Source organism: Scyliorhinus torazame, chromosome 22 (genome assembly GCF_047496885.1).
Source record: "Scyliorhinus torazame isolate Kashiwa2021f chromosome 22, sScyTor2.1, whole genome shotgun sequence".
Lineage (NCBI taxonomy): Eukaryota > Metazoa > Chordata > Chondrichthyes > Carcharhiniformes > Scyliorhinidae > Scyliorhinus > Scyliorhinus torazame.
The window spans coordinates 46,794,795-46,811,726 of NC_092728.1; the positions used below are offsets into that span (position 1 = coordinate 46,794,795).

Consider the following 16,932-nt stretch of genomic DNA (forward strand, 5'->3'; position numbering starts at 1 on the left):
TGCCACTATCTCCGCCTCTCCCTCCTCCGATGTCATCGTTATCACGTTTAAGAGCTGCCGCATATTGGTATTTAACTGCCTGCCCTTTACGAATCCCGTTTGGTCCTCGAGAATCACCCCCGGGACACAGTCCTCAATCCTAGTGGCCAGTACCTTCGCCAATAGCTTAGCATCCACATTGAGGAGCGAAATCGGCCTGTACGATTCACATTGCAGTGGATCCTTGTCTCGCTTTAGAATCAGGGAGATTGTCACCTCCGACATTGTCTGGGGCAGGGTTCCCTCCTCTCTTGCCTCGTTGAAGGTCCTCACTAGTAGCGGGGCCAGCAGGTCCACATATTTTCTATAGAATTCCACCGGGAACCCGTCCGGCCCCGGGGCCTTCCCCGCCTGCATGCTCCCCAAACCCTTACTCAACTCCTCCAACCCAATTGGAGGAGCCTTCTGCTCCTCCACCCTCGGGAACCCCAGCTGGTCCAGGAATCGCCTTATCCCCCCTTCTCCCCCTGGGGGCTGGGATCTGTACAGCTCTTCATAGAGGTCCTTAAATACCTTATTTATTTCCATTGCACTTCGAACCGTGGCTCCCCTTCCATCTTTGATTCCCCTTATTTCCCTCGCTGCCGCCCTCTTACGGAGCTGGTGCGCCAGCATCTGACTAGCCTTTTCCCCGTACTCGTAAGTCGCCCCTTGCGCCTTCCTCCACTGTGCCTCCGCCTTGCCCGTGGTCAGCAGGTCAAACTCCGTCTGGAGCCGTCGCCTTTCCCCAAGTAATCTTTCCTCCGGGGCCTCTGCGTATCTCCTGTCCACCCGCAAGATCTCCCCCACTAGCCTCTCCCTTTCCATTCCCTCTATCTTCTCCCTATGAGCCCTGATGGAGATCAGCTCTCCCCTGATCACCGCCTTCAACGCCTCCCATACCACCCCCACTCGCACCTCCCCGTTGCCGTTGGCCTCCAAGTACCTTTCAATACACCCCCTCACCTTCCCACACACCACCTCATCGGCCAGCAGTCCCACATCCAGCTGCCACAGCGGGCGTTGGTCCCTCTCCTCTCCCAGCTCCAGTTCCACCCAGTGTGGGGCATGGCCCAAAACGGCTATGGCCGAATACTCCGTCCCCCCCACTCTCGGGAGGAGCGCCCTGCCCAGAACAAAGAAATCTATCCGGGAGTAAGCCTTATGCACGTGGGAGAAAAAAGAGAAATTCCCTGGCCTGCGGTCTTGCAAACCTCCATGGGTCCACTCCCCCCATCTGATCCATAAACCCCCTAAGTACCTTGGCTGCCGCCGGCCTCCTTCCCGTCCTTGATCTGGAGCGGTCCAGTGCTGGGTCCAGCACCGTATTGAAGTCCCCTCCCATTATTAGTCCTCCTACCTCCAGGTCCGGAATGCGCCCCAACATGCGCTTCATGAATCCAGCATCATCCCAGTTCGGGGCGTATACATTTGCCAACACCACCCACGTCCCTTGCAACCTACCACTCACCATCACATATCTCCCTCCATTATCCGCTACGATAGTCTTGGCCTCAAATGACACATGCTTTCCCACCAGAATTGCCACCCCTCTATTTTTTGCGTCCAATCCCGAGTGAAATACCTGTCCTACCCATCCCTTTCTTAACCTGACCTGGTCCGCCACCTTCAGCTGTGTCTCTTGGAGCATTGCCACATCTGCCTTCAGTCCCTTCAAGTGCGCGAACACTCGAGCCCGCTTCACCGGCCCATTCAGGCCCCTCACGTTCCATGTTATCAGCCGGATTGGAGGGACCCCCCCCCACGCCGACTAGCCATCTCCTTTTCTGGGCCAGTCCCTTGGCCACGCCTCCCTCACTCTCCAGTCCCCCAGCTGGGGGACCCCCGCCCCAGCCACCTCTTCTGTGTCCCGTTCTCTTTCGGCCAGTGCAGCAGCAACCCCCGCCCCCGCTAGATCCCCGTCTAGCTTTTCTGCTCCCCCATATCCCTCCCGTAAGTCAGCCGACACCTGCTGACCCCGGCTTTCTCCGCCATCCCTTTAACCCCCCCGTGTGGGAATCTCCCAATCAATGTACATTCCTTTGTTCCCCTTCCCGCCTTTTTTGCCGCGCGCGGGAAAGACAACCCTGCGCTTCCCAAAGGGACAGGCGCAGCTCCTGTCATGGCCTTGTCCCTCTCCCCCAGCCCATATATCCTTTCCTGCGCGTGGTTGACCCCCTATGTACAACAACCGTCATATTTCAACCCTCAAACACCCCCCTCCCATACAAACCCTCAATTAGAGTCCAATTGTTCAGCTAGTATAAATGTCCACGCCTCTTCGGGCGTTTCGAAGTAGTGGTGTTGGCCATTATGTGTAACCCATAGTCGCGCTGGCTGTAGCATTCCAAATTTCACTCCTTTCCGGTGCAGCACCGCTTTGGCCCGGTTGAAACCCGCTCTCCGCTTAGCGACCTCCGCGCTCCAGTCTGGATATATTCTGATCTCCGCATTGTCCCACTTACTGCTCCGTTCCTTCTTGGCCCATTTCAGGACCCTCTCTCTGTCCGTAAACCGGTGAAATCTCACCACCATCGCCCTTGGCGGCTCTTTTGCCTTGGGCTTCCTCGCTAGCACTCTGTGCGCCCCATCCAGCTCCAGCAATCTCGGGCGGGCCTCCACACCCATCAGCGTCTCAATCATTGTGCCCGCATATGCCGCGGCATCGGCCCCCTCCATTCCTTCTGGGAGACCCAGGATCCTCAAGTTGTTTCTCCTTGATCTGTTCTCCAGGTCTTCGAGTCTTCCCGCCCACGTCCTGTGCAGCGCCTTGTGCCGCTCCACTCTCTCCGCCAGGCCCATGAGCTCGTCGTCGTTCTCACTCACTTTTTCCTGGATCTCCTGAATCTTCACCTTGGGCTTTCTGGGTTGCTCCAAGTTTTTCCACCATTGCCAGTATAGGCGCCACCATCTCCTTACGCAGCTCCTCGAAGCAGCACTTGATGAACTCTTTCATCTCCTCTCTGTCCTTGGGCGCCGCCATTTTGTTTTTTTCTTCTCTCTTCTCCCGCTGCTCCAGGGCCGCTTTCCTCGCCGTTTCACTGCGGGTCCGGTCCATGCAGGTCTGTAGGGGACTTCTTCCGTTCTTCCCCACGGGGCTTTTTTTTTTTTTACAGGTCCGTTGGGGCTCCGTTAGCGGGCCCAAAAGTCCGCTTCTGCGGGAGCTGCCGACTCGCGCGGCTTAGCTCCGCATTGCCGCGACCCGGAACGTGGGCAGCGCATTTAATGACGGAAATCTGCGCGGGCATAAGAAGGGCCTGTAGTAGGTCATTAACTAATCCCCGGTGGGATATTTGACCACACATAATCATGTCAGGTTGTTCTGACGAAATATCACTCAAATCGTCCCTCATTGTGGTAGTTTCCTGAATCAAGGCTAAACAGTCGTGGCCAGGTGCGTCTTCATGAACAGGGGGACCACTAAGAAAACAGGCTGGATTGATAGTGGTACAGTGTTTAAATGTCAGACGTGGATTGTTCAAAAGGTATATCTCATACCTATTCTGATGAGCTGCGGTAAGATGCTGAGTCTGCAATTGCCTCAGTAGTGCGATGACCGAGTGGGAGCTATACACGTCAGCTTGTGATATTATTGTCTCTGTTTGCGGTCTGTCCTCCGCTCTCCATTTCTTTCTTTTTCTGCCCCTGCAGCTTTCATCGCTGCCGTGATTGCTCTCCCTCCAAGTTGTTCGTTTTAGCAAACTCATTCGCCTCCCCTGGGGTGTTGAAGTACAGTTCCTTGCCCTTGAATGTCACCCAGAGTTTGGCAGGGAGACATTCCAAATGGTACCCCACTTTTATAGAGCACTGATTTCGCTCTATTAAACTCGGCCCTCTTTTTTTTGCCAGGTCTGCCCCAATGTCTTGGTACACCCTATTCTATGCCCTTCCCACGAGCATGATTTTGTCTGGCGGGCCCACCTTAAGGTCTTTTCTCAGTCTTGGAACCGGTGCAGCTTCACTATTATCGCTCTGGGCTGCTCCCAGGTTTTGGGCTTGGGCCGAAGCAACCTGTGTTCCCTGACCATTTCTGGGGGGTTTGGAAAGTCCTCCCTCCCCACTAGCTTGCCCAGCATCTGGGCGATGTAGCCCGTTGGATCTCTTCCCTCTATCCCCTCTGGCAGACCCACTATTTGGATGTTTTACCGTCTGGACCTGTTTTCCTAGTCCTCCACTTTCCCTTTTAGGTTCCCCTGGGCCGCCACCAACCTTCTCACTTCGGGTCCAGAGCTACAATCCTGTCACTCTGGTCTGTAGCTGCTTTCTCCAGATCCAGGATTGTTGTTCCCTGTGCCTCCACCTTCTGTCCCAGGCCTTCTATGGTGCGCTGCATGGTGTTTGTCGCCTCCGACATCACCTCCTTCATCATCATGTCGAGCTTCATCCTGATCGCTTCTTTCATGGCGTTCAGCTCCTTTTTTAGCACATTCTTCCATTCGTCCCCCTGTGCGGGGGGAAGGGGGGGGGTGGCATCGGGTCCTGCTCCTGCTCTGCTGTTCGGTTCGCCGGCCTTTCCCCCTCCTGGTTCACCTGAGTCTCCGCCGCCTTGCCTCGTGGGGCCGCCTGTCTGCTCGCCCGCTGTTCCTACCCATTTTCTTCGCTGCTGTTCTTGATATCTCGCCGTCCCCTCGGTCTATTGTTGCCAGGCATGTTCGTCTCCTGTGCCCTTTGTATTCGGGTGGGGTTTGGTGGGCTTTTTAGGCTGAAATTTCCAATTGACTATGTTGGGTCCAACTGGGAGGAGAGCCACCTGATGCACATCCGCTCAGCACATCGCCATCACCGGAAGTCAACTAGGGGATTTTCTCAGTAACTTCATTGCAGTGTTAATGTAAACCTACTTGTGACACTAATAAGAATTATTATTATCAAAGGCAAACCTCAACTGAGATCAACCGCAGTAGTTAGACTGTGCCTAAATTAATTAAATAATTTCAAATCCTTGCAAAATAAATTGTTGCATTAAATAACGATACAACAATGGCATGAAGTGTAGTTGAGGTAGTTAGGATAGGTTATTTTTACAGGTCAGGCACTTGTCTTAATATAATATATTCCCCCCCCCCCCCCCATTCTATCTTGACAAGCCTGTTATGCTGAGCTCCAGCTGTTAACTGTACAACATCCCATTATCCTCAGTGTTGTCTTTGACATTATCATCTACCTTTTCTATAGGTCAGGTTTACTGCTTAGTTACGAGTGAGCCCTGGCTGCCCACGTAAAGAGTGGACATGGAATAATAAGATCTGAGCAGCAGTTTTACATCCTTATTTTTAAGTTCCTCAGCCTGCTGCTTAGTTCTGAAACTTGTGATTTAGGCACTGAGTGCTGGTAACCTCATTAAAGATCTGGATTAGTGGAGATTTTCAATTTGACACTAAAAAGCTGGATTAACTTTAGTTAGGATAACCATTTAGCTATCTGAATGTAACAAAGGAAACCCGTGGGGAATTAGGTTAAAGAGGTAGGTTGTTTCTCATTTGAGGAAAGGAACATGGCTAAATTGAGGATACGTCTATTTGTCAGGGATCCTAGCAGATGAAATTGAGGCTAATTTGACAGAGAATGCGGGATATTTTATTCTGGGAAGGGGAATGTGGGGTTATTCCAGGAATGTTTTGAAGGCTCTGCAGAAATGCGATGGTGCAGTGACAACGGCCGGCTTCCCTGTGTACTGCGGCAGTGTGCGGCAATTTGTCTGTCCTATTTGTGTCGTTCATGAAGTGACACTGTTTGCCCAGCATAAGTAACTGAAAATTGGAGGGAGTTGCATACATGCTAGCGTTGGCTGGTTTCAATTACACACTCTTGAGTGACACATGTTGCAAAATCTTTTTTGAGACATTTTTAAAACTTGGTGATAGGCCATCTTTGTATTTAATAACTACCTGTTTTGCAGTAGGTGGATAAGCTGCTGGGCTGTGGCAGAAATTAGGTACTTTTATCCAGATTTATTGCTCGGTTGCGGTACCTAAGCAGGATTTAAAAAACAACTACAGTTCAGCTCTATGTCCCAAGCTTATTTCAGCATGTTACAAGTTTATCAGTCAGACAGAAAAATAAATACAAATTAAATAGTTTGTATGCGACCAACGGTAGCTTTTTGAAAATGTTACTGTTGTGCCTGGGAGATTCCAGTTATGCTTTCCTGGGATATAAAAGGCTGAGTGTCTGGATTTCAAAATCAATATAAAAATCTCAGAAAAGGCCAGGGACAATTTGAAAGTCTTGAAGAAGTCAGCTTTAATTTCCACAATTATTTCAATTTAATTCGACTCCCTCTCTTGTTTAATGTATTTGCAAAGTGTTGGCTCAGTTCGTTTTATTATTTTGCCAACTCGCCTACTGTAAATATACAGCTCTCAGTAATTTGCCTGTTTATATTTTGTCAAATTTTAATGATCTCTGGTGTGGCATTTAATCATTGACGGCTGGATTGAGATATAGTGTATTAAAATAAATCTAGTAGCTAAAGCTGATTAGGTGGTAGGGTTTGCTGTTCATTTAATGTCAGTTAGATCTCAAGGTAAGAATTGATACATCTTAACAGAAATGGAAATTGCAACTTAGGGGATTGGTGGTATTGTTGCTAACCTGGGTTCAAATCCCACCACAGCAGATGGTAAAATTTGAAATCAGTAAAAAAAAATGGATTAAAAGTCTAATGATGACCTTAAAACCATTATCTTTTTTTAAAATTTAAGTACCCAATTCATTTTTTTCCCCCAATTAAGGGGCACATCTTTGGATGGGGGTGAGACCCAGGCAAACAGGGTGAGAATGTGCAAACTCCATACGGATAGTGACCCGGGGATGGGATCGAACCAGGGTCCTCGGCGACCATGTAACCATTGTCGATTGTCGTGGAAACCTATCTGGTTTACTAATGTCCTTGGGGGAAAGAAATCAGTCATCATTACCTGGTCTGGCCTACATGTGACCCCAGATTCACAGCAATGTGGTTGACTATCAAATGCCCTCTGAAATGGAGGGAGAACAGTTAGGAATGTGGAATAAATGCTGGCCCAGCCAGCGATGCTCACACCCCTAAATTATATTTTAAAACTTGACCGTGAAAGTGACCAATGAGAGCTGATACAATCACTAGCATGGTTCAAAAAGAGCCAGAAATGTCCATTTAATGGCTTCCTTGCCGTTGTTGTTTTATTCTCTTAACAGGATCTGGGATAGCCGCGAGCTCCAGGTGGCCCACACTTTCCCAATAAGGCAGCACATCCAAACACACTGTGACGCCAGTCCTGATGGCCGATATTGCATCACCTGCAGCAACGGTTTTAGTGGAGAAGGCTGCGAGGCCACAGTATGTAACCCCCATTTTAGTCCCATTTAAAGAATGCACATGTTGAGGGGGAAAAAAAATTATACAGCTATTGAACTGTAGTGTAATTCACCCACCCTCTCATGAGAGATTAGTTGAAGACTCCTGGAGTTATCATAGAATTTACAGTGCAAAAGGAGGCCATTCAGCCCATCGAGTCTGCACCGGCCCTTGGAAAGAGCACCCTACCCAAGCCCACACCTGCACCCTATCCCCGTAACCCCACCTCAGCTTTCTGGACACTAAGGGCAATTTAGCATGGCCAATCCACCTAATCTACACATCTTTGGACCGTGGGAGGAAACCGGAGCACCCGGAGGAAACCCATGCAGACACGGGAGAATGTGCAGACTCCGCACAGACAGTGACCCAAGCTGGGAATCGAACCTGGGACTCTGGAGCTGTGAAGCAACTGTATTAATCACTATGCCACCGTGCCGACCTTGTTAAAATCTAGTCTTTATTTACAGGCTATAGTCCGGGCTCTCGGCAATCTAATTAGGTGTTGCCAATCGACTCCAGAGACACCAATAATGTTGCTCTTTTAACTGGATACTGATGACAGTTATTAATGATGATATTGCTTTTCAGAGTCGCCAGGTATCAAATGATACCACCACAAGGTTTTACAGGATATCGATCAAAGACCAAACAATCAGTTAGTTAGTTCAAGTTCAATGATAGTTTATTTACACACAAGAATTACTTCGACATGCAACATAAAACACTCCAAGCTAAATTACATCTAACACTACAACAACCTCTACTTAACTTCAGGCACCTGGCTTTATGCAGAGGAACAAGACCGTTGTTCAGATCTTACGTGGCTGGGTCTGGAGAAGTGACTTCATTTCTGCTGGGCTCATCCGTCTGGTAGCGATCGTTAGTCTTGAACTTGTCTTCTAGTCATGATGCTGCACTTGGTTTTAGGTGGAGGTTGGGGCCAAGAGAGACCGAGTGCTGGGGCCAAGAGAGACTGAACACATGGCAGTGTCTCTCTTTATCCTTCTGGGGTTTTGTGCTCTTTTGGGCGGTCCTTAGCTTTGGACCCAATAATTCGGCAGGCTTCGATTACTGCCTTCGATTTTGGCCAGTAAAGGGGCGGGGCGTGTCCTGAGCGGTCATTGACTTTGGCTTTTTGGGCTACCTGAGCAAAGGGAGTGGCGCCGATGAGTCTGTTTCTGTATCTGTTACCTGAGTACAGGTCTTTTGTTCTGGGGAAATGGGCCATTAGAATGCAAAGTAGCTGGGGGTTTCTATAGCGTCTAGTTATCTGAGTTGCCAATATACATAAGTGTCTGAGTCCTGGGTTGACCATATTTCCCATGGTCCTTTGCAGGTGGCCATATTTCCCAGGATCCTTTGTAAGTGACCATCCCAGATGGCTACATAGGACACCAAAAAGCCCAGATTCAAGAATGGTACAGACTCTGAGATTCGATTACAAGAAATTAGCATATACCAATCATTTGTTACTAGTTATCTATGTCCAATCATGACTATTGATTAGGGTTACATCGTGCATAGTATGTGAGAATACTTAACCAATCACATTAAAGGTTCACATGCTAAATTAAACTATCCAATCATTACAACGGCAGATATGTTGTTTTGCAACTAGTGATAGTGGTGGTCCGATATCTCATGGTGTAGCCATTAAATCATCTCCCTTTTGCTATCAGCAAACTTACTGGGGCCATCACAATGGTACCGTGTTACACATTGTAGAATAGACCTTGAATTGCAACAGATGCAGTTTCTCTGCTGAAAACTGGCTACTCCAAGACACACTGTATGCTTGTTACTATTAGTTATTATTATTGTATCTACTATTATTGCTACTTGTTACTGTTACACATTGCAATTCCATAGTCTGAAATTGAAGAATTCAACTTCTCCAGTAATGTTGTTTTTTCAAATAGTTAAGTATACCCTCTTCTATCTAAGGATGCCCAAATTTTCCTCGTCAGCACATGTTCGGGCAGAAAGTTTATCTTCAATTAAAAAAACCTGTTTGTGTGAAAATAACATCTTCTGAGCTGTTGACTGCACAGCACAGATTTGGTCAGGAACTGTGGCCATGTGTGCTTGACATCCAAGTTACATCGGCTTAAAGCATTAATATTCAGCCTAATAGGTTGATGTTGGCATTTCTGCTCCAGACCAACCTCCTCTCATTCCCCTTTTCCTCTAACTCTATTAACATAGCCGCCTATTTTCTCCTTCGTGTTTATGTAGCATCCCCTGTGGTTTAGCACACTGGGCTAAATCGCTGGCTTTTTAAGCAGACCAAGGCAGGCCAGGAGCACGGTTCAATTCCCGTACCAGCCTCCCCGAACAGGCGCCGGAATGTGGCGACTGGGGGCTTTTCACAGTAACTTCATTTGAAGCCTACTTGTGACAATAAGTGATTTTCATTTCATTTCATTAATGCATCTATGGTACTGGCTTCAATGCATTCCACATTTTTTTTTTAACACTCTCTGAATAAAGGACTTTCTCCTGAATTCCCGACTGGATTTATTAGTGGCAATCTGAGGGATCCTGCTCAAGTGGAAACGTTTTCTGTACAAATAGCCTAATATACCCTTTTATTATCGTAAAGATCTCTTATGCCACCATTCAGAGACCACTAAATCTCATTATCTAAAGAAATGAGCCCCACCAGCCACTTTCTGCAGCACTGGCAGAAGTTATGGTCAGTCTTTCTTGTGTCCTCTCAGTCTTCCTACAACTTTATGAATATTTTGTACCCATTTCCAGCTCCTCAGAGACCGTGTTAGGGAACTGGAACTGGAGCTGGATGAACTTCGGGAGGCAGAGGGGGTTTTAGAGAAGAGTTACAGGGAGGTAATCACACCCACGGTACAGGACAAGAGTAGCTGGGTTACAGTCAGGGGAAAGAAAACAAACTGGCAGACAGTGCAGGGATCCCTCGTGGCCGTTCCCCTTCACAACAAGTATACCATTTTGGATGCTGTTGGGGGGGGGATGACCTACTGGGGGAGAATGGAAAAGCAATAGTAATAGGAGATTCAATGGTTAGGGGAATAGATAGGAGATTCTGTGGTCGCGAGCAAGACTCCCGGAAAGTATGTTGCCTCCCGGGTGCCAGGGCTAGGGATGTCTCGGATCGTGTCTTCAGGATCCTTAAGTGGGAGGGGGAGCAGCCAGAAGTCGTGGTGCACATTGGTACCAACGACGTAGGTAGGAAAAGGGATGTGGAGGTAATAAACAAGTTTAGGGAGTTGGGCTGGAAGTTAAAAGCCAGGACAGACAGAGTTGTCATCTCTGGTTTGTTGCCGGTGCCACGTGATAGCGAGGCTAGGAATAGGGAGAGAGTGCAGTTGAACACGTGGCTGCAGGAATGGTGTAGGAGGGAGGGCTTCAGGTATTTGGATAATTGGAGCGCATTCTGGGGAAGGTGGGACCTGTACAAGCAGGACGGGTTGCATCTGAACCAGAGGGGCACCAATATCCTGGGGGGAGGTTTTCTAGTACTCTTCGGGAGGGTTAAAACTAATTTGGCAGGGGAATGGGAACCGGATTTGTAGTCCAGCAACTAAGCCGATATTCAGGACGCCAAAGCGTGTAGTGAGGCAGTGGGGAAGGGAACACTGACAAAGGAGAGTACTTGCAGGCATGGAGGTGGGTTGAAGTGTGTCTACTTCAACGCAAGAAGCATCAGGAATAAGGTGGGTGAACTTAAGGCATGGATCGGTACTTGGGACTACGATGTGGTGGCCATCACGGAAACTTGGATAGTAAAGGGGCAGAAATGGTTGTTGGAGGTCCCTGGTTATAGGTGTTTCAATAAGATTCGGGAGGGTGGTAAAAGAGGTTGGGTGGGGGGGGGGGGGGTGGCATTGTTCATTAGAGACAGTATAACAGCTGCAGAAAGGCAGTTCGAGGAGTATCTACCTACTGAGGTAGTATGGGTTGAAGTCAGAAATAGGAAAGGAGCAGTCACCTTGTTAGGGGTTTTCTATAGGCCCCCCATTAGTAGCAGAGATGTGGAGGAACAGATTGGGAAACAGATTTTGGAAAGGTGCAGAAGTCACAGGGTAGTAGTCATGGGTGACTTCAACTTCCCAAACATTGAGTGGAAACTCTTTAGATCAAATAGTTTGGATGGGGTGGTGTTTGTGCAGTGTGTCCAGGAAGCTTTTCTAACACAGTATGTAGATTGTCCGACCAGAGGGGAGGCCCTATTGGATTTGGTACTTGATAATGAACCAGGGCAAGTGATAGATTTGTTAGTGGGGGAGCATTTTGGAGATAGTGACCACAATTCTGTGACTTTCACTTTAGTAATGGAGAGGGATAGGTGCGTGCAACAGGGCAAGGTTTACAATTGGGGGAAGGGTAAATACGATGTTGTCAGACAAGAATTGAAGTGCATAAGTTGGGAACATAGGCTGTCAGGGAAGGACACAAGTGAAATGTGGAACTTGTTCAAGGAACAGGTACTACGTGTCCTTGATATGTATGTCCCTGTCAGGCAGGGAAGAGATGGTCGAGTGAGGGAACCATGGTTGACAAGAGAGGTTGAATGTCTTGTTAAGAGGAAGAACGAGACTTGTGTAAGGCTGAGGAAACAAGGTTCAGACAGGGCGCTGGAGGGATACAAGATAGCCAGGGGGGAACTGAAGAAAGGGATTAGGAGTGCTAAGAGAGGGCATGAACAATCTTTGGCAGGTAGGATCAAGGAAAACCCCAAGGCCTTTTACACATATGTGAGAAATATGAGAATGACTAGAGCGAGGGTAGGTCCGATCAAGGATAGTAGTGGGAGATTGTGTATTGAGTCTGAAGAGATAGGAGAGGTCTTGAACGAGTACTTTTCTTCAGTATTTACAAATGAGAGGGGCCATATTGTTGGAGAGGACAGTCTGAAACAGACTGGTAAGCTCGAGGAAATACTTGTTAGGGAGGAAGATGTGTTGGGCATTTTGAAAAACTTGAGGATAGACAAGCCACCCGGGCCTGACGGGATATATCCAAGGATTCTATGGGAAGCAAGAGATGAAATTGCAGAGCCGTTGGCAATGATCTTTTCGTCCTCACTGTCAACAGGGGTGGTACCAGGGGATTGGAGAGTGGCGAATGTTGTGCCCCTGTTCAAAAAAGGGAATAGGGATAACCCTGGGAATTACAGGCCAGTTAGTCTTACTTCGGTGGCAGGCAAAGTAATGGAAAGCGTACTGAGGGATAAGATTTCTGAGCATCTGGAAAGACACTGCATGATTAGGGATAGTCAGCATGGATTTGTGAGGGATAGGTCTTGCCTTACAAGTCTTATTGAATTCTTTGAGGAGGTGACCAAGCACGTGGATGAAGGTAAAACAGTGGATGTAGTGTACATAGATTTTAGTAAGGCATTTGATAAGGTTCCCCATGGTAGGCTTATGCAGAAAGTAAAGAGGTATGGGATAGTGGGAAATTTGGCCAGTTGGATAACGAACTGGCTAACCGATAGAAGTCAGAGAGTGGTGGTGGATGGCAAATATTCAGCCTGGATCCCAGTTACCAGTGGCGTACCGCAGGGATCAGTTCTGGGTCCTCTGCTGTTTGTGATTTTCATTAATGACTTGGATGAGGGAGTTGAAGGGTGGGTCAGTAAATTTGCAGATGATAAGAAGATTGGTGGAGTTGTGGATAGTGAGGAGGGCTGTTGTCGGCTGCAAAGAGACATAGATAGGATGCAGAGCTGGGCTGAGAAGTGGCAGATGGAGTTTAATCCTGAAAAGTGTGAGGTTGTCCATTTTGGAAGGACAAATATGAATGCAGAATACAGGGTTAACGGTAGGGTTCTTGGCAATGTGGAGGAGCAGAGAGATTCTGGGGTCTATGTTCATACATCTTTGAAAGTTGCCACTCAAGTGGATAGAGCTGTGAAGAAGGCCTATGGTGTGCTGGCGTTCATTAACAGAGGGATTGAATTTAAGAGCCGTGAGGTGATGATGCAGCTGTACAAAACCTTGGTAAGGCCATATTTGGAGTACAGTGTACAGTTCTGGTCACCTCATTTTAGGAAGGATGTTGAAGCTTTGGAAAAGGTGCAAAGGAGATTTACCAGGATGTTGCCTGGAATGGAGAGTAGGTCTTACGAGGAAAGGTTGAGGGTGCTAGGCCTTTTCTCATTCGAATGGAGAAGGATGAGGGGCGACTTGATAGAGGTTTATAAGATGATCAGGGGAATAGATAGAGTAGACAGTCAGAGACTTTTTCCCCGGGTGGAACAAACCATTACTAGGGGATATAAATTTAAGGTGAATGGTGGAAGATATAGGGGGGATGTCAGACGTAGGTTCTTTACCCAGAGAGTAGTGGGGGCATGGAATGCACTGCCTGTGGAAGTAGTTGAGTCGGAAACATTAGGGACCTTCAAGCGGCTATTGGATAGGTACATGGATCACGGTAGAATTATATAGTGTAGATTAATTTGTTCTTGAGGGCAGCACGGTAGCATTGTGGATAGCACAATTGCTTCACAGCTCCAGGGTCCCAGGTTCGATTCCGGCTTGGGTCACTGTCTGTGCGGAGTCTGCACATCCTCCCCGTGTGTGCGTGGGTTTCCTCCGGCTGCTCCGGTTTCCTCCCACAGTCCAAAGATGTGCAGGTTAGGTGGATTGGCCATGATAAATTGCCATTAGTGTCCAAAATTGCCATTAATGTCCAAAATTGCCCTTAGTGTTGGGTGGTTTGCTGGGTTATGGGGATAGGGTGGAGGTGTTGACCTTGGGTGGGGTGCTCTTTCCAAGGGCCGGTGCAGGCTCGATGGGCCGAATGGCCTCCTGCACTGTAAATTCTATGATTAATCTAGGACAAAGGTTCGGCACAACATCGTGGGCCAAAGGGCCTGTTCTGTGCTGTATTTTTCTATGTTCTATATTCTATCTCCAGTACATTAAACTATATAGTATTCCAACTTTTATCCTTCTAGAAATGAACCCGTGTTTGGTTTGTTTTTATTAAGGCCATTTTTAACCTATTTTAACCGAGTTTGGCAAAATTCAACGACATCCTTATGCAGTCCAGGCCAATAAAAATACTTTTGTATTTTTGCTTGAATTTTCCTTACTCCTAATGCCCCCCTACTGGAACGACATGCGCTACCCGCAAAACCTCCTTTCTAAAACTCACCGGTAATATCACTTGATAAATGTCTGCCTATTTCTCATCTGCTTGGATAGGTAACAGTCTCCATGTTCTCATTGGTAGATTATTTCTAATGTAATAACACTCTGATATGCACTCCGATTCCATTTCTGTATATGCTTTCTGATAAATCTGCTTTGTCTCTCAATCTTTCTTTTTTTAGATATAAATTTAAAGTATCCAATTCTTTTTTTCCAATTAAGGGAGAAATTTGGCGTGGCCAATTCACCTACCCTGCCCATCTTTTTGGGTTGTGGGGATGAGACCCATGCAGACACAGGGATGCATAAACTCCACACTGGATCGAACCTGGGTCCTCAGCACCATGAGGCAGCAGTGCTAAGCATTGCGCCACTGTGCCCCCCATCTCTGAGTCTTTCTGTTGTAATTCAAGCAATTGCTTGAACTAAAGATATCTCCCACCTGCACTTGTTATTTTTTTTTTAATAAACATTTTATTGAGGTATTTCTTTGGCATTATAACAGCAACAAAATCAACAATGTACAAAACAAGGAAAATAGTGCAAATACCACCTCCCCTTCCTACAGGTCCTATCATTGTTTACCCCCCTATTCTATGGTAACCGAAACCCCCCCCCCCCGCCACCTTCTGCTGACGATTAATTATCTGCGAGGAAGGCGACGAATGGTTGCCACCTCCGGGCGAACCCTAACAGAGACCCTCTCATGGCGAACTTAATTTTCTCCAGGCAGAGGATGCCAGCCATGCCCGAAAGCCAGGTCTCCAATTTCAGGGGCTTTGAGTCCCTCCATGCTAGTAGTATGCGCCTCCGGGCTACCAGGGAAGCAATGGCCAGAATATCTGCCTCTTTCTCCTCCTGGATTCCCGGATCCTGCGACACCCCAAAAATCGCCACCTCTGGACTCATTGCCACCCTCGTATTTAATACCGTGGACATGGTGTCGGCAAACCCCTGCCAAAATCCCCTCAGTTTTGGACATGCCCAGAACATATGGACATGGCTCGCTGGCCCGCCTGCACACTTCGCACACCTATCCTCCACCCCAAAGAATCTGCTCATCCGGGCCACTGTCATGTGAGCCCGGTGAATGACCTTAAATTGGATCAGGCTGAGCCTGGCACACGTTGCGGTCGCGTTGACCCTCCCCAACGCGTCCGCCCAGAGGCCCTCCTCTATCCCTCCCCCAAGCTCCTCCTCCCACTTTTGCTTCAGTTCCTCTGTCTGCGACTCCTCCGAACCCATAAGATCTTTATATATGTCCGAGATGCTCCCCTCGCCTATCCATCCTCTAGCCACCACTCTATCCTGAATTCCCCTTAGCGGCAGGAGTGGGAAAGTTGGTACCTGCCTCCGCTGAAAATCCCACACCTGTAAATATCGAAATTCATTACCCCCTGCCAATGCAAACTTCTCCTCCAGCGCCCTCATACTCGGGAAGCTTCCTTCGATAAATAGGTCCCCCATCCTCTCAATCACCGCTCTCCGCCAAGTTCAGAACCCCCCCATCCATCCTCCACGGGGAAAACCGGTGATTATCACAGATTGGGGACCACACCGATGCCCCCTCTGCTCCCACATGTCTCCTCCACTGCCCCCAGACTCTCAGGGCCGCCACCACCACTGGACTGGTGGAGTACCGCGCCGGCGAGAACGGCAGAGGAGCTGTTACCAATGCCCCAGACTTGTGCCCTTACAAAAAGCCTCCTCCATGCGCATCCACGCCCCCCGCCCCCTCCCCCACCAGCCACCTTCTCACCATGGTTATGTTAGCCGCCCAGTAGTAATTGCTGAAATTCGGTAGCGCCAGCCCTCCGACTCCGCTCGAGCATTACCCTCTTTGCTCGCTGGGAATTGCCCCCCCACACACAGCCCACAATAATCTTATTGATCCGCTTAAAAAAGGACTGCGGGGTGAAGATGGGGAGGCATTGGAAAACAAATAGGAATCTCGGGAGGACCGTCATTTTTACCGATTGAACTCTGCCCGCTAGAGACAACGGGAGCGCATCCCATCTCCGGAAATCCTCCTTCATCTGATCCACCAACCGGGCCAAGTTCAGTTTATGTAGCCGGTCCCAATCCCGCGCCACTTGGATACCCAGGTACCTGAAACTGTCCCCTACCACTCTGAACGGCAGTTCCCCCAGTTGCCTCTCCTGACTCCCTCGCCTGGGGTCTCGCTCTTCCCCATATTATACCCCGAAAACCGTCCGAATTCCCCTAAAATTCCCATAATTTCTTCCATCCCCTCCATTGGGTCTGAGACATACAACAGTAGGTCATCCGTATACAGCGAAACTCTATGCTCCACCGCCCCCCCGAACCAGCCCCTTAAGGCCCTCAGATCAATTGCCAACGGCTCTATTGCCAGCGCAAACAGCAGTGGGGAGAGGGGGCCTCCCAAACCCGAACCGCTCCAGCACCTCCCAC

General features: G+C 48.6%; 1 protein-coding gene across 1 annotated transcript in view; it reads left to right on the forward strand.

Annotated features, from left to right (window-relative positions):
* The window catches only part of wdr31 (WD repeat domain 31), a 67,819-nt gene that overhangs the window by 38,421 nt on the left and 12,466 nt on the right, over window positions 1–16,932 (forward strand). Inside the window, 1 exon segment of the mRNA XM_072488160.1 lies at window positions 7,198–7,339. Coding sequence (XP_072344261.1) covers window positions 7,198–7,339 — 142 coding nt within the window.